This window comes from Zootoca vivipara, chromosome 15 (assembly GCF_965207765.1).
Source record: "Zootoca vivipara chromosome 15, rZooViv2.hap1.1, whole genome shotgun sequence".
Taxonomy (NCBI): Eukaryota; Metazoa; Chordata; class Lepidosauria; order Squamata; family Lacertidae; genus Zootoca; species Zootoca vivipara.
In genome coordinates this window covers 12,362,354-12,380,935 of record NC_142598.1, presented here as the reverse complement: position 1 = coordinate 12,380,935, position 18,582 = coordinate 12,362,354, and the positions used below count along the sequence as shown (strand labels likewise).

The window sequence follows — 18,582 nt, the reverse complement described above, 5'->3', positions numbered from 1 at the left end:
ACATCAGTTGCACTCTAGGATGAAAACTCAATCTTTGCTGTAAATGCAATATAAAATCTCTGGATTTGTATTAGCAATATGCTGTTTCCATGTCGACAGACACTTTGAAAATTCATTGAAGACACTTTGCTATATTTATTGGAATATGAACCATCCTTACCATTTCCCCCCTAACTTGCCAACTTTTAACTCCTTCCTAATTGCCACATATTGGCTCTGACTCATTTGCTGCTGCTTTTTATCTACCGGTATACTGATTTTTCTTCCAGTAGGTGTTGTTAAAATCCTAATTCTCTTTGTGCAGACAACATGTTTGGAGACAAGGAGAGCAAATCAATCTTAGGTCAAGTTATTACATCTTGCCAGTATGCCACAAAAACAATGGGGCTGGAAATAGAAAGGCATACAGCAAAAAGCCAAAAATGTGAAATAATTGGCACGAAGGAGGTCATCCCTGTTTCATCATACCCTGGGACAGACTCATAGACTTAGGGCACTTCCAGATCGGCTATTTTCTGGTGGGATTCCATCACATACTGTTATATCTAGCCCTGACCTGGTACCAGACATGAGGTCCTTGAAGAGTCAACCAGATACCCCACAGGTCAAGAACTTTAAGGAGCAAGCAGGGTCCTGTGAAACCAATCCCGAGTATCCCCTTGAGGGGTCCTCCAGGTTGGGACCTGTTGGAGAACCCCTGGACCTATCAGAGGAGGAGGTAGCACCACCTATCAGTTCTCAAGAACACTGGTGCTAAAATATTTGGGTCAAGGCTAAAGATAACATTACAGTATGCATCTATGGACCCAAAGTCAGTGGTCTACTGATGAGTAAGGGGTATACACGAGTAAGCAATCCCTGAAGGTCCTTTACTAACATCAACTGTGGTCAGGAGGCCAGAGTACATAATGTCTCCTTCCTGAATCTTTCATTTGCTGGAAACAACACATCCTTGTTTCTAAGTCTAGTTCCCACGGCTTGATGAACTTATGGTACTGATCTTGGACTGTTTCCTAGACTGATTCCCTGTGCTTGACCTTGGTTTGTTTGGACTGTGCTGCACCACCAATCCTGCCTATTCTGTTGACTAATTTGGTGAGAGGCTTATGCCTCCTGGGATTGGGACCTTAGCCCCTGAGTAGACTCACTGTTTTTACTGATGTCATTGTTACTGAGGATTTGTCCTCTTGATGGTGTTGCATTAGTGCTCCCACATTAAAGTTGATTTGTACTCTTAAAACTGATGGGATGGCCACATGGCATAAGTAGCAATCTGTGTGTAATCCATAACTTTTGGCACCTATCATTAAACTTTTCATACCAGAAATGTTCCCTTTTTCCTTTTTTAATGACTGATGTGCTATGGTATTATGGCAATCTGCCGAATTGAAGTTGCTTCTTTGTGAAATAGCTACTCCCACATGCTTCCTGTTGATGCCGTTTTTGTGGAACCGAGTGAAGGTTTAGCACAGTACTGTAATGACAGCCTGAACATTAAAACTGTAAAAGTGGAAGGATGGTGCTGGCATGGTGCCATTCTGCAAATAACTTGCACTTAAAAGGGGGGAGGGGGGAGATAAAATTGCTGCCCAATTGCTGGGGGGGGGGGTTTCAAAGGAAAGCTTTGTGACTGGCTCAGCCTCTTAAAAGTTTTGTTTTGCTCAGAGATGGGTGCATGCACAAGGTGATGGCTGTGTATGTGGAGAGCAAGAGAGAAACTAGAGTGGTGTTTGTGTGCCAGTGCAACACAGAGGCAACTGACGATATATGTCCTTTCCTCCTTCTTTCCCAGCTCCCTTCCTTCTAGATGTCATATCTTTGCCCAGCTACAGGGCACAGGGAGGGAAGAAGAGAAGATCAGACACCTTGCTGCAAACTGAGAGAAAAGAACAACTGTGCTACTGCTGGTGCTTGGAAAAAGCACAGTGATATGGAAGCATGGTATCATACAGCACAACTAACTTCTACTTTTGTAGAGGGGGAGGGTCAAAAGGGTGGATGGTGAGGCTGCAAAAAATGGCCTTGGAATTGCTGGAGGATGCCAGTGCAGAGTTAATAATGCAGGCGTATTGGAAAACATTGATGTAGCAGGAGGAGGATCAGACAAATACCGGTACTTTATAAATCCACATTGAAAGTGTATAATGCTTATCGCTGCATAAACCTGGTATAAGACATCAGTCTGGAGTTGCTCAGATTGGCAAATTCAGGTTGTACAACTCAAGCTGTTTGGGAGGTTGCATGCAACAAGTCTGCTTCCCCCAAAATTTAGCCTTCTTGCAAAAATAATAATAATGCAAGGTTCCACTGGGAAGCAATGGGATGACACTTGCTTTCACACATCATATCAAACCTCCCCACAAGCCAATTGGAATGAATACTCATTAAATGACCATATCATCTACTCTCCCTGCAAACAAATCAGGATGTATGTTCAATAAACGGATATTCTGGAAGTGCCCTTACAAAAGAGAGGAAAACATATATATATTTTTAAAAAAATGGCTGAATGAATTGGATAGCAGTGCTTCATTGCATAAATCAAGCTTTATGAATTAAATTCTTCATATGCTACATTAAAGGCAGATGGAATGGACTCCACAAAAATAATATACCAGTAGGGTTCTTCTAGATTTCTCATGTGATGGGATTCTGTGCAAGCCGAAAATGGCTACATATTCACAATTGATCTACAAATTGTTGCAAAAGATGAGCTGTTTGGATAGAAACAGGCAGGTTAATCCAAAAAGTAGAGATGCAGGCTGAGATTCACTTAGGCAGTTACTTATCAAACCTTTATTAGGCATTTTACAAATAAAAACATAAAAGAGAAAATCACATAAAAGAGAAAATCAAGAGCCTTGAAATACAGTGGTACCTCTACTTACGAATTTAATGCATTCCGGGTGCACATTTGTAAGTCAAAAAAAATTTGTAAGTTGAATCCCATAGGAATGCATTGGGAGAAAAAATTAGTAAGTCGAAGCAACCCTATCTAAAAATTCGTAAGTAGAAAAAATCCTATCAAAACCACATCCAAGATGGCGGAGGAGCTCCATTTGTAAGTAGAAACATTCGTAAGAAGAGTTATTCGTAAATAGAGGTACCACTGTATATATCAGTGTTTCTCAAACTTTTTTGGGCCACGGCACACTTGTTGCATGAAAAAAAATCACGAGGCACACCAACTCTGTGCCGCCCTATAGGTACGCGACGCCTTTTCCTCGGGAGGAGACCGTTGCCTATTGTTCTCGCCTTCCTGCCCCCCTCTTCCCACCACCACTGAAGTTGTGCGACAGACACCCTCGCTGCTTTGTGTGTGAACCTGGGCGACTGGCGTGTGTGTGTGTGTGTATGGATGTGAGTGTGCACGCACACGAAGGGGAGGGGGCAGCTGGAGCGCAATGCGCGCTGCTGACGCCGGGCCGGCTTGGGCCCGCCGGGGAGCGAGCGGAGAGGGGAAAGAGGCCGCACCGGTGCTGCTCAGCCTCAGCGCCCGCCTTCTTCTCGACAGCTGCCGCTTCTTCTCCGAGCCCCGCGGCCTCCGGCCTCCGCAAGGCGATGGGCCTCGAAGCGCAGCCCCCTCCGCCGCCACCACCACCACCACCAAGCTCCCGCCGCCTGAGGCGAGGGAGCGACAGCTGCAGACGAGGCTGAGGAAAGCCAGGCGAGAGAAGGAATGGGATCTCGGCCGCCGCAACTGCCGCCTTGCCGGGGACGCTGAGAGGGGGAGCTGCGGGAGGAGGGGCTGCAGCGAGGCGGGCGGCTGGCCCCCGCCTGCCTGCCATTGATCGCCCCTTCCCGTCCAATCGCGCTGGAGACTCGAGCTCTGCTGGAGATCTGGGGGGAGGCGGACGTGCAGAGTGCCCTTGACGGCAACTTTCGCAACAGCCATGTGTACCGGGACGTGGCTTGCTGCCTGGCCGAGCTGCACATCGCCATTCTCATCGCCGCACGTGGCGGCACAGCAGCCCGCGTCTCGCGGCACAGTAGTGTGCCGCGGAACAACGGTTGAGAAACGCTGGTATATATATAAAAAGGCAGCAGTTGGCTACATAGACTGATTGTGTATGTATGTGTGTGTGTGTGTGTGTGTATATATATATATATATATATATATATATATATATATATATATGCAGAATCTAGGATTTTCCCTGTTAACCTGCTCCTTGGAGGACTGCTACCAAAAACTCAGCTACCCCCGCCGTTACCCTTTGGTCAACATCAGATAGGCCGAATCCCACACTTTCACCTTGCTGGGGTTCCAGACCACCCAAAAGAGGGGACAGCACACGTTGACGGAGCGTATTGTACAATGGACAATGAAAGAGAATATGCTCTACAGTGTCCGGGACATTCATAGAACATCTGCAGAATCTCTTGTTTCTAGGAATGTTTTGATATCTTCCCCTGACAAATGCCGAGGGAAAAACATTCAGACGGGCCAACATAAAAGCCTTACGTTGGGCTGGGGTTATTAACTTAGTGACGTAATTGGCTCTGCTATCTAGTATATTTAGATCAAAGAATATAGGGGAGCAAATTTTGTTTACAGCTGCCACAATATTTTGTCTCTCGACATCCTTTAGCCTAGTTAGGATATTATGGAAAATGTATTGCTTGCTAGAATTGTACAAGGGCTCCAACTCGATGCCTCACTTGGACAGTTACCCCTCCTGGCTTGTGTGTTTCTCATTGGAGCTTTTTACACTCCCTCCACACATACTTTTGAACAGCGGAGTCTCTTCCCAATATGGGTTAATCACAGACTGCTGTGAGAATATGCCTTAGTTTTAAAGGGATTTTATTGCTTGGGATGATGGAGCAGCATTAGAAAAGTACAACTCTAAAAGCCCACTTGGGGTTGCAGAAATGGTAGTCACGTGGTTCTTGGAATCTTAGTCATAATTAATTTCCTCCTCCCTACAGTCTGATTTCAGGTAACAGCTAATTAAAAGGCAAAGGATGCCATCTGTTAAAATGGAGCTTGAAGAAATTGCTCAGCTTCTACGAAGTATGAAAGACCAAATGAAATCTCTCCAATATCACATTTGTTATGATGGCTTTCTAACATGGCTATACTTTTGTTATAAAGCATAAAATGTTAAGGTGGCACAACCAAATAAGTAATGCACACACATAACTAAATTATCATCTTAGGACTGTTTCTTTAAATGAACTCTGCTTTAAAAATATTAGTATTTATGTTAGCTATTTGCAATGTCTGAAAATCTTAAAATATAATATAAAAAATATTCTCATGTTACACAATAAATTATCTGACTAGAACCATGTGCTATGAGGCAAACAGGATCCCCTAACCCTGTGTTTACATTGTAATGCTGAAGCTTCATGATTTGCAAACAGTATCTTCTTGTACCTATCTTCATATGACTTTCCAGTTATAAAGAATTATTTTTACTTAGTTATTAAAAATTATATACCACTTGATTGTAAAAAACAAACAGACCTCGAAGTGGTTTACAAAAAAAAGAACCTATTATTAGTTAAAAACAACTATTAAAAGCATTCAAAAATAATTAAAATCAATGCTAAAAGTTTGATTAAAATATCAACATGTGGAAATTCATCAATTATGATAAAAAATAACTTTGAATCAAACAAAACAGGCTCATCTCAAGCATCATGTGATTAGCATGGTGATCTAAATCCTTTTATAGACTAATCGGTTGGTGTTAGTCTCACTCACTCAGTGGCTGAAGCAGAAAAATCTGAACTTTCTGAATGAGTCTAAAAGGTGATAAAGGAGGTATTGCTCCCCTTGAGAACTGCATTACTAATTATATATATATATATATATATATATATATATATATATATATATATATATATAAATGCTTTTCAGCTTCAGTAGGTAAATTGTTTGGTGCAGCCAAGTCCTATGCCTATTTATTCAAAAATAGGTTCCATTTACCTCAGTGGAACTTATTCCTACTAAATGTGCATAGAATTTTCTAAGGCATACTTGCAACTACAGTCATACCTTGGTTTTTGAAACGTTCAAAAACCAAGTCACGGCTTCCAATTGGCTGCGGGAGTGTCCTGCAGCCAATCGGGAGCCACGCCGAAAGTTTGGCTTCCGAGGCAAAGTTTGCAAACCAGAACACCTACTTCCGGGTTTGCAACATTTGAGTTACAAGTTGTTCGTGAACTAAACTGTTCGAAAACCAAGGTACGACTGTATCTGACTTTTAGAAGACATCTGAAGGCAGCCCTGTTTAGGGAAGTTTTTAATGTTTGATGTTTCATGGTGTTTTTAATATTCTGTTGGAAGCCACCCAGAGTGGCTGGAGAGCCCGGCCAGATAGGCGGGGTAATAATAATAATAATAGTAATAGTAATAGTAATAATAATAATTTCAAAGTTGTTTTGTCCTCATTGAATTACTGGACCATTGTGGCTCAACCAAAAGGAACGTAACCCTTCTAAGTAGTTGTTTATGACCAGCACCTGATGTGAAGGCTGAAGTCAGATAGGTAGCTGAAGTAGGGCTGAGCCAGGAACCTCCAAGGCGGAGCCAGGGGGTTCCAGAACAGGACAGAGGGAGCTGGAACAACATTAGTGAGTTCAAAAGGGAGGTGTTAACCTAACAAGGGTTCAGAGGAGACCAAACAAATTGCAGTCACCACCAGCTCCACTTCAACCAGGTTCTTTGCTGGGTCATTCCTTGAAGCTGGATTCGCACCCAAGTAGATCCTGGCAATAAAGCACTCTTCCTGCGACCCTGGGCTTCCCATTTGGTTCTGCTGCCATCTTCACTCATGAGAGCTGGAGGGGGAGAATCAGGGATCGAGGCAGAGCTTGGCATTAGGTCCTTGGATAGCCTAAGTCAGGCACCTCTGAGGTGGGGTACTTCAGGCTGCCTTTGGATTACCTCCAAGTCTTCAATTGGAAGAGTCAGTAGGGGTCCAAGACTCTGAAGGGATCTCACTAGTGTCTGGGTCAGATAGGTTCCTGCCAGTAGCCTCCATTTCCCCACCCAACACAGTACCATCTGTCTGATTTCTGAACCTTCACTGATTTGATTATCATTATTACATCACCATGAAAGTCTCCACACATTTACAGGAAGCAACTATTTGCAGTAATGCACATTGCTGCTTGTGGAGGAATTCTAGGCTGTAAAATGAACCAGAAAATACTTCTGTCTTTCCACAGAGCTTAATGTCAGGCAGATCAACTAACAAGATCTTTTTTCAAGAGAAAACACGAGCAGCAGTACTTCTGGATTTCTTATACGCTGCAATATTTCAGTTTCTTGTATCACAAGAGCCTAATAACCCAATGTGCCCATCATCATTATTTTTTTTTTAAATGAGACAAAATGGAGAACAAAAGACCTTGACAGCAATTTGTCTCACTTGATGGGTATACCATCTATCTCATACATTATTTCAATTAAATCAGAAAAATATCCTTCTATACACTTACCTCTTTTTGACGGTACTTAATTGCCAGTTTGAGTCTTGCAAGTTCATTACCATTCTGCTCTTCTATTAGACTGTTATCATCTCTGTAGTTAAGAATAATTTCAAGTTCCCTGGAACTCCGTGTCTGATCCAAGAGGTCTTTTGCAAATTGCTTGCATTGCTGTGATAGTTCTTCATATTCAGATTTAAACTCATTTTCCACTTTGCTCAGTTCCTGAAGTTCCCAACTTAATTGGAAAGCTGTAAGAAAAGGATCCTCACTTGACAGGGAAATCAAAGATGGACTTGAAAGAGCTCTGTAGATGTTGAGCCTGGATCGGGAATGGCGAAGGCTGTCCACATCTGAGCTAGAGACACACTCCACACAGTTACAGCGGACTTCATGCGGTCTGGGAACAGAAACACCTTTCTGTACTAAAAGTTTTACGATCTCATAATTGTTTGTATGGGCAGCCAGGATAATGGGTGTGATGTCTGGTGTAAACTCTGAGAATTGTTTATCCAGAAGAATGGGTGGTACCTGTGGGAAGGAAAGCGAATACAATTATATTGGATACGTGTTATCTGTAGCTCAAGGTACAAGATATCAAGGTAAAATCATATGAGAACTTATCCTTTTGGGTAGTGCAAACCCATCCAGAACACAACTGTACTGGATAGATTACCTACCTGCCAACAACATCTCCATCTTACCTGACCTACACTTTATTTGCTGCCCTCCAGTCCAGTGACTCAGCCACTGATTCAGCCCCTCCAATGTACTGCCTGAATCGGATGAAAATGAGAAATAGAGCTGGGTGCTATTCACATGCAGATGATAACAAATCTACTCCAAACCTTGCGCAATCTGGTTTCCTGATCACATGGAAGCCTATGTGCACACATCTCTATGTAAGGAGGCTACCTCTTTGCAGACATCTTCAGTCAAATGTGTGATAGGGTCTATGGCCCTGAGGTCAGGATGTCCTGCTTTCCCTCTTCATATATTGCTAACATCTAACAGGCCTGCTTTGGCTGGAGAGAATCTATCCCAGTCTTAAATGAAACAGGAGGGTGAGGGGAAGGACGCTAGGCTGGCTGCTCTTTTATTCCTCAATTTCAATATTTTTGCATTCCCTGTTTGTTTACCTTCTTAGTGTCTCCGTAATTATTTCTGAGATATCATTACCTTCCTCCCACAAAAAGACAAAAGCTTGTTTTGTACTTCTTATTTAGCTACTGCAATATACAGGTGAAACTCGGAAAATTAGATATCATCGAAAAGTGCATTTATTTCAGTAACACAACTTTTTAATTTTTTTATTTACAAATGCTTTCTTTTGGAAATTCCACAGTAATAAAACAAATAGTTGCATATATATATATATATATATATATATATATATATATATATATATATATATAGACTATATTTTTAACACTTTAAGCATTTTGTTAATACTGACATTGGTGTTTTATAGCCAAAATGTGAAAGCGTTAAGGGTGTTTGAACCCAACATTGTTTTTATTTTCCCCCTTTGTGAAGAGAGGGAGGCGCTGTGGCTTCCTCAGAGTCCTGGTGGGCAAATGGGGCATCTAGATGTGCAGACGAGCATTCTGGAAGTGGGTGCACTAAGAATGCCAGTGGAGCATTGGTGACTGGCAGAGAAATAAAGCAGCAAAAGGTTGCACAGGCAATGGGGTCCCGAGCAGGAAACAAAAGAAGGCAAAATGGAAACCAGAGGAGCAGAAAAGCAAGAGAAAGAGATCAGCAGAAGGAAAGCAAGCAAGCGAGTGAGGACAAGGGTTGGAGACAAAGACAAAGAAGAGGTATGCTGGGGTTCTGAAGGGACTTGGCACCCTCAAGCTTTGGAGAAGAACGAGAAAATGCCTCACACCCTTTTTGCATGAATGAATTGTCCACTCCTGTGGTATAACACCCACCTATCTAGATCATTAGTTAATGGTTCTCCTATTCCTTCTACAAAGCTCTTAGAATGTTCAGTTATTAATCCATCTGGGTCTGGTGCTTTGGTTCCTTTTGATTCTTACTCACGTTCTTTGAGGGCTATACAAAACAGTCTTAACATTATGTAGGTTGGGCAGAACTTTATAGGTCTGAGATAACAGATTCTGAAATTAGCAGCTGTCCTGCAGTTTGTTACATTTACCCGCCATACAGGTTCAATAGCTTTGGAAAGAAATAATGGAGCTAAATAAAAATAGGTTTTCCATTTCTGTTGATCACTTCTTGCACCATAACAAAGGGTCCTATTTTTCTTAAAACCATAGAATTGTAGAGTTAGAAGGGACCCAGAGGATCATCTATTCCAACCCCCTGAAATTCAGGAATATGCAGCTGTCCCTTTTGGGGATCAAACCTGCAAACTTGGTGTTATCAGCACCACACTCTAACCAACTAAGCTATGTTTCCTACACTCGGCTGTTCTTGCCATGAAAATATCTCTGAAGTTGTGGATCATTTTACTTCCTCTCCCTGGCCTGAGTTTTGGGTGACCCTGATTTCCTTGACGTTTCTATAGTCTTGCAAAGAGTTAAGTCTTCCATCAGGTACATATCACTGTATACTGTGTCCCCATGAGGAGCTCCTTGAAAAAAATAGAGGTCTCCTATGAACGGCTCAATAGTTTCTCTAGACTTCTGAGCTCTTTGATAAAAGCAGGCCCTCTCAAAGAAGACTGTTGGCTCATAGTCAGCAAAAGGAAATTTTTATAATTTATAAATGTTGCTGGCTTTTTGCCCGTAACATAAAGAAATGAACTTAGGTTCAAAATTCCTTTGCTGCAAGGCAAAAAGAAACATTTCCCCCTCTGTTCATGGCATACTCCAGGGTTACTAAAGCTGAAGGTGTCTGACACACTGCATGTGATTTGGCTTGGTTTTCAAAGTTCTACAAGTTTGAAACTTAACTTCTCTGGCACCATACCACTGAAGGTCATAGAACATCAATCAGCCATGTTCTTCACTGTCTCAAAGGAACAGGGACAAAAGAACAAAAAGAAATTCTCATTTCAGTCAAAACTGCACCTTGGCCAAGCCATAGAATGGTAATTTCTCCTCTCAGTTAACAACGCAAGTCTTTCTCCTCATTATATTTGCCTTTGAAACAATGCAGATTAGAGAAATGTTTTTGGGAAACTGTGAGTGAGGACTGTGTCAACTCTCATGCTCTGTAAGTCATCAGAAAGTTGTTGTGGCAGTTCAGAAATCATGGTAAAAAGAACCAATGTGTTCAACCTAAATGTAAAGCTGTAGGAAAAAGAACACACTCCTCCAAGCGGCGGAAGAAAGAACAGAGCAATGACCGCTCCCCACATCAAATGGGGGGAGGTGACTTTTGCATGGTCACCTGCAGCCCCCTGGATCCCAGTGCGGCTCCTGGTGGTTTGGTCTGGCTTCCTCCCCAGGCAGGATACCTGGGGACTCCACCTACCTCAGTCAATGGATAGAGTTGCACTCTATGTTTTAACGTAACTACTAGAAAAAGTTGTTGTTAATTTATATACAGTACTGCCCTTCATCCGAAGATCTCAGGGCAGTTCACAATACAAAAATACAGGATAAAAGCACAAAATAAATAGTTAATCAAAAATATATATACTCCAAGACAAGGACCCCTTGAAACAATGCTGAGGCCCAGTAGTGGACCATAGCCCATGGTTTGAGAAACACTATTCTTGGGGTTTTGTGATAGTGGCATAAGCAGTAGGGGTGACAGTGAAGCCTGCATATTGGAGGGGTTGGGGAGCCAAAAAGGCCTTGGGTTGTCATTGGCTCAGCTGCTCTAATTCTACAGAAGGCAGGCAGAAGATCCTTAAGCAAAGAGGAGGAGTAGAAGAGGCAGAAGCCTAGAAAAGAAAGAATGAAAGGGGAAGGATGCAGAAACATGAGTGGGAAGAGAAAACTGGGAGAGAGAAAAAAGCTGAGGAGGGATGCACGAGGCTGGGTACCGCAGAGTTTAGCACATTGTTTCACAGATTTGAAGTACTGTATAAGGCTGCAATAATTCTAGTCAGGTTGTAACATGTTTGGCAACAGCTTGTGATGGGATTCTTCTCCCTCTTGCTTTTGCCTCTTAGGACAGATGTTTCCATTTGTAAGGTTAAGGGTGAATTAATGTTGTAGACTCAATATAGGAGCAGAAATGAACCCTGAGACTAGTTTGGAATAACATTCTAAGTTGGGAACCAAACATTCCACATTGGTTTACAAGTTTAGAACTCACCATCTGATATTTGTGTAGTGCCTTAGTTGAAAATTTAACACCTTAGGATTGTAAAAATATAGACTTCTAGTGTATAACTTTGCAAATCATAATACTGACAAGGGATTGAATCATTCAGTATTTTCACAGCAAACCATTATAAGCAGTATATAAACCTTGATAACTACTGTAAATGCCATTGTCAATTGTATTCCTAATTATTTTCTTCTTTATCTTGCTCCATTTCAGTGTATTGTTATTTCAACCAGTATGAACATAAAATATTCCTTTCTCCCTTCTGGTCATAAAGGTAAAGGTACCCCTGATTGTTAGGTCCAGTCGCGGACGACTCTGGGGTTGTGGCGCTCATCTCGCTTTACTGGCTGAGGGAGCCAGTGTTTGTCCGCAGACAGCTTCCGGGTCATGTGGCCAGCATGACTAAGCCGCTTCTGACGAAACCAGAGCAGTGCATGGAAACGCCATTTACCTTCCTGCCAGAGCGGTACCTATTTATCTACTTGCACTTTGACATGCTTTCGAACTGATAGGCGGGCAGGAGCTGGGACCGAACAACGGGAGCTCACCCCATCGCGGGGGTTCGAACCACCGACCTTCCAATCGGAAAGTCCTAGGCTCTGTGGTTTAGACCAGTGCTCCCCAACCTTTTTATCGCCGCGGACCAGTCAACGTTTGATAATTTTACTGCGGCCCGCTGAGGGGGGGGCCGTTGATTGTTTCGTGGCCCGCCGAGGGGGGGGGGAACGTTGATTATTTATATTTTATTTAGATTGTTTTGATTTAATAATTTTAATTTAATTGTATTTAATGTTCCTTGGGCGGCCCGGTACCAATTGATCCACGGACCAGGACCGGTCCGTGGCCCGGGGGTTGAGGACCACTGGTTTAGACCACAGTGCCACCCACGTCCCCCTTCTGGACATAACGCATTAAATTACAGACCGGTTAGCACAATGCAATGTCAGTTGGTATAGCGGGTTCTCCATTCATGGAGAGCACGTGTTACGGAAGGGTTAACAGGACATCCCTGGGTTGCTGGGCAGAATAGTCTGGATCTCCACAGGGGGATTGGGCAGTTTTGTTGCTGGGGGAAAAGGCATGTTGCAAGTTAATGATTTACAGCCATAGCCGTTAAAAAAAACTCCTGCATGCAGCTTCTGGTTTCACTTCTGCCAAGTGCAACAGATCTCCCGCCCGCCCGCCCTCTTTAAGGGCCTTTTGCGATTGACACTGCTATGCCTGTCATGGGGTCGCCTGCATTTGGGGCAGGGGCCCGATAGGAATTTTGTCCATTTGGCTGATTGGCTGCTGCCATTTGGATTTTGCCTACTGCGTAGCAAATCGTCACAACTTGTAAGGTTGGCGGTTAGGCATTGGTTAAAATTGGTTGGTGGAGGGGTTAGGAAGGCCTACCCCTCAAAATTGCTGCTGCTTATACGGTATTCCGTTAAAGGAATCATGGGGCTCGACGGGCTCTCATCCGTACCCCCACAAGGGGCTCGGGCCATGCAAGAGCAAGAGCCTTGGGGAACATTCGGGGAGAGGTGAAGGGCCTGACACACAGCTCCATCCTCTCTCAGGGGGTGTTTACCTACTGACTTCCCTAGATGGCTAGGGATGTCAGATCTGTTCCAGGGCAGGGAACAGATGGATGAACCAATGCCTAAGCAACCACTCACATTTGGTTGTATTTTAAATAAAGTTGTGGCCAAAATAATGCAAAAAAACCTTAAACTTAAATTGCTGTGTGATGTGTGAATAATTGGGGGGATGTCCTTTGACCTCGACACGCAAATTGTGGTTGCCATGAGTGTAAGCAAGAAAGTCCTGGGTTCAAATGTCAGTTGATGTAGTAGTAGAAGAAAAGTCTCCAAACTTTTTTCTATGGGCACATTTAGAAATCTAAGGAACTGTTGCAGACACATCACAAAATAGTAGCCTCATAGAAAAAAAGCTGGTGATGTTTAAAATCTGTGGGATGTGATACATAGATAGCAGTCAAATACAACATTCCTTGTTTTCCTAGAGTGGACTTGCAGGGAAATGTTTGGTCCTGTCAGTAGAAAACTTCCTGTTTCCTCCTGACTGGGACATACTTCCTCTTGCATGTGACTTGAGGTGGGCATGACCTTACCTGTCCAGGTTACCAAAAGAACAAGGCATGCAGCCATCTCTCTCTTTGACTTCCTCTCTTTTTAGCCAGAGATGCTATCCATATGGGATAGACGCACATGTATATATATCTGTAACTAAATCTGCCTTCAGGGATCCATCTGTGAACTGATGTTTAATGTGAGTAAACTTTATATATCTTAAATAAGATTGTGGCGTGTTTATTCTTTTAAGAGGGAAAGAAAGCGATCTTACCAGGAATAATATTGAGAAGCTTAAACAAGCTTGCAACCAGCTACCTGCTGTGCATTTAAACAGGAATGTTAAAACTCTGCTAAGTTATAGTAGGAAGGATATTAATAAACAATTCATCTTCTCCTGGCTCCCTGAACATTCCCACAGAATCCACCCCCCTCCAAAAACACCTACACACAAAACAAATCTAACACAAATACAGCAGGCAAATATCATCCACCTCTCCTAAAAAGCCCTGGGCACCACACAAAGGCAAAACTGAATAAATTCCAGATTTTTTTAAAAAAAATTAAAGGGTCACCATAGTCACCATATTGGGGTTTCCAGAATTATAAACTCACTAGTGAACTGCCATGAGATCTTATGTTGAAGGGCGGTATATAATAATAATAATAATAATAATAATAATAATAATAATAATAATAATAGCAGCCTTAGAAAAGACACTAGTTCTCAGCCCCCACTCCCACTTCTAACTCAATACTTTAGTATTGAGTTAATATAGGCCAACTTAAAGGTTTTTTCTAAAGTTAATTTTTAGTATATTTTTAATGCGTATATTCTCCTAGGAGCTCACAGCAGCATACAGATCTTACTCTCTTTTATCTTAACAATATCCTTGTGTGCTAGATTTAGGCTGAGATGGTGCTGCTGGCCAAAGATCACTCAGTATTTTTGTTTCACATTTAGCCTGAGGGTGGTTTTGTGCAAATTAGTTTCCCTTACTGTGGTGTTTAGTTGGTTCTAATAAATCAAAGGTATTGTGTGAGTTCTGTTTTCAGGATATGCAGATCATCAAGCAGATTATGACAGCAGAGAACAAAGTGGACCCACATGAACCAAGCAAAGGCAACATTGGGACAAACAATCTGGTTAGTACAACCAATCCAATTTATTCAAAGAAGTGAAACACACCACATTAGACAAGGCAGCAGAAAAAACTAGCTGACAGCAAGAACCAGAGTAGTCCATCAATATTTCTAACTAACATCTGCATGATGAACTGGTCCTATGGGAAAAAGAATAAAATTATCCCCTCTGACAATCCATCTTTAGTCACAAAGTGATACCTGGGTTCTTGAATTTGTTGAATTGTTTGCACAGAGATCTTAGGAAGTAATTCTGGCAGACAACTGACTACACTGAGAACTAGAGTACTAATCTGATTGGCTTCAGGTTTCTGCATGCTTTCCCCCACATATAGAGAAACTCGTTAGTTTTAGCAATTCTTGCAAGTCCCCCCTGCCTCGCAAAAAATTGACATAGGCCCTGGAGCTCTCATTATCTTGGAAATTTCAGGAAAGCAGCTACAGGCAGCTAAAGGTATATTGAGTGCAGAATGAAGACTGAAAACAGTTTCCCTGTCTGTATAATGTTGCTAAACAGTTTGACATCTCTGCCTTTGTCACTTGCAGCAGGGAAAGCAAGCAAGGGAAATACAAGTTCTGAACCATGTGCTTTAATTCTGTGCATTGTAGACATTTAAATAATTCAAGCTTCAAGAGGTCATATTTCTAGTGAAGAGGTACTGTAGAACTGTAGAGTCATGATTTGCCCAGAAGATTGTGATGCAATATATAGCATATAGACGGTTCCCAAAGTCTTGTAGGAGGAGCATAGCAAAAAAGGCAAATATATTGTCATTATTTATGTGTCCATGTTCATTCATCTGCTGAATTTAAATAAGTCTGTATATCTGGATCTGACTCACAGTCTCCTCAATTATGATTGTTTCCCTGGCATAACATCATAAATAAAGACCTATCTGTCTTAGTGTGAAGAGGGAACGTTATTGACATTCCAGAGAGCATTCTCATATAGATTTGTCAGAATGAAGTGTTCTTGTTTTGCTTACAATATTTGCAGTCACATTCTTCTAAAAAGGAATAATGAATTGAAAGACAGAGTGGAGCAGCAAATAAACCCTGTTTGGTATTCATGATAAGGGAGATCAGGGGCACACAGTTATGCCTCATTCCTTTTGCCCTGTTTACAGCCCTCTGTGAGTTGGAGGGCAAACCTCTAAAGCAGGGGTTCTAAACTGTGCAGGGAACCTCTAAGAATATAGGAGGTGCCCCATTTCACAATTCTGCCCTCAAGCACATGGAGGACTGGAAACAAGAACATGACATGGTGGAGGGAGGTGGAGCTTCAAAATGTTGTCCCAGTTCTCCCTCATGCTATTATTACTGCAGAAGCACACATATAAGGCTTTAGTCTTTCACCCCAAGGTGTCTGCGGCTGTCTGCAATTTTTCTAGCAATTTCCAAGATGGTTATGGAAACCGATTTGAGGGTAATCCCAATTGTGGAGGGAGCCTGTGTGGGCATCTGTATTATGTGTGCATCAGGTAACATGCTCAGCAGCAATTTCTCATGGTGGTTAGGAAAAATGCCATTAAGATTAAAACAATCATTGGTGACCATATGCATAATTGCCCAGTCTACATCTACATCTGCATTTATTCAGTTTCAACTACAGTCGTACCTCGGGTTACGTAACCCGAGGTATTACTGTATATACTGCAGCTGATTCATGTAGCCAAAAATATATTGTGCAGATCAGCCTTTAATTGGTTAGCAAACGTAGGGCTCTTTTGGGAGAATTTTTTTTTTTACTGTGGCTATACAATAATAATAATCTTAAATTTCTTCATTTCTATTACTGTTCAAAATATTTTCTTCAGGAAATCATCCTCAAAAGTAGCATTCAGAGGTATGCTGTTTCTGAACATATTGATTCATTTAGATCAGGCATCCCCAAACTGCGGCCCTCCAGATGTTTTGGCCTACAACTCCCATGATCCCTAGCTAGCAGGACCAGTGGTCAGGGAAGATGGGAATTGTAGTCCAAAACATCTGGAGGGCCGAAGTTTGGGGATGCCTGATTTAGATTCTCTGACTAGTCACCACTAACTGTGCTCCACCTGTTTTTTAAATTATTACAGTTTTGTGTTTATGTTTTTAGACATCACTTTAAAAAAGGCTAAGGCAAGATAAATTTGCAGAAGGTTGGCAGATATCTAATGAATACAGCAAGGGTTTAGGTTTAATTCATAAACCTGACAGTTCAGAAGTCAGGTTTGATGAGGATGGGCAAATTATTATTTAATACTAGAGACACCATTGTGTCCCTACTGGAGAGGCTTGCTGACCTTCCAGAGAAGTCTAAATTAAATGCCCTCCTCTTAGGAAAAGATCAAAAGACGACCTGGTCGGTCGCCAGATTCTGCACGCAGATTTGCAGACGCAGTCTATCCTCCCAGAACAAATTAGCCTGTGGGGAAAATAGTCAAAGGGAGCCTCCAGGGTGATAGGGTCAATCTGTATGGTATCTCAAATTTTAAACTTTTAGGTTCTCATATGTCTGTTTAATTCAATTTTAAGTCTTAAGCAGTTTGCTATATACTGTTTATAATATGCAGATTTTATTATTATTATTACAACCGTAATAAACAATTTCATTTCATTTCATATTTAATACTGGGGGTCACACCCCTGTCAACTCCACTTGCCAATCCTCTTGCCATTCCCCATCACATTAAACCCCTAGGGCAGGCATCCCCAAACTGCGGCCCTCCAGATGTTTTGGCCTACAACTCCCATGATCCCTAGCTAAGAGGACCAGTGGTCAGGGATTATGGGAATTGTAGTCCAAAACATCTGGAGGGCCAAAGTTTGGGGATGCCTGCCCTAGGGCTTGCCCTTCTCATGCAACTGTAATGCTTGCTTTTCACCTTCTTAAGCCCATTTCTGAAGCCATGTCTATTTTATTGCCCCACCAACCCATGCCTCCTTCTTCCTCACCTTTTGTGCAACACCCCCACCCCCTTGTACACAAGCCACCTTCATGGTGACCTCCTGCCTCTTCCTCTTCTTGCACACTGCAATGAATACTAACCAACCTTTTCACCTTCTGCCCAATTATGAAATCACCATCCCCATCTATTCTGCAGAACCTTTCATGCCCCTGATTTCATCTCCACCCCCCATTCTTGTGTCTTTTACTCCCTTTTTCCAACCTTCTTTGCACCCCCATTTCACCCCTTTCCCTTCTCCCCCTTCTACTAGCTTTTCTCAACTCTTCCTTGCACATAGATCATCCCTGTTTCTATGTCTTCTCTCTCCTGTTCTGCAACCCCTTTCCTCACGTAGAGCATGATATATTTTACTGTATCTGTAAGATTAATAGAATCTTAAAAGCAAGGCTGTTTGTTAGCCTGTTCAGATAGAGGTTAAGTTCAGTTGATGGATGTTGTACATCAGAGGCACAGAGTTCCACCCGACATTGGGGGCCTTGTCATGTGCATGTGATGTCAGGGGCAGACTTTGGTAATATGGGGTCCTGAGCAAGGACGAAATCTTGCGCACTCACACCCAAATATTTCTTATTTTCACAATAATTCATTTGGTAGAGTTGCTTTTTTATGGATCTTCTCAGTAGGTCCCCATATAAATATAGGCAATATTGTTGTTGTTGTTGTTTTGTGCCCCCTCAGCTTGGTGCCATGTGCGAGGGAATTGCCTGAACTGTCCTAAA

General features: G+C 42.3%; 1 protein-coding gene across 2 annotated transcripts in view; it reads right to left on the bottom strand.

The window, feature by feature from the left end:
• Positions 1–18,582, bottom strand: part of TRPC4 (transient receptor potential cation channel subfamily C member 4) — a 67,211-nt gene that overhangs the window by 23,975 nt on the left and 24,654 nt on the right. For both annotated transcript variants that reach the window (XM_035097403.3, XM_088658427.1), the window contains exon 3: positions 7,456–7,974. In XM_035097403.3, coding sequence (XP_034953294.2) covers positions 7,456–7,974 — 519 coding nt within the window. The remainder of the gene's footprint in view (positions 1–7,455; positions 7,975–18,582) is intronic.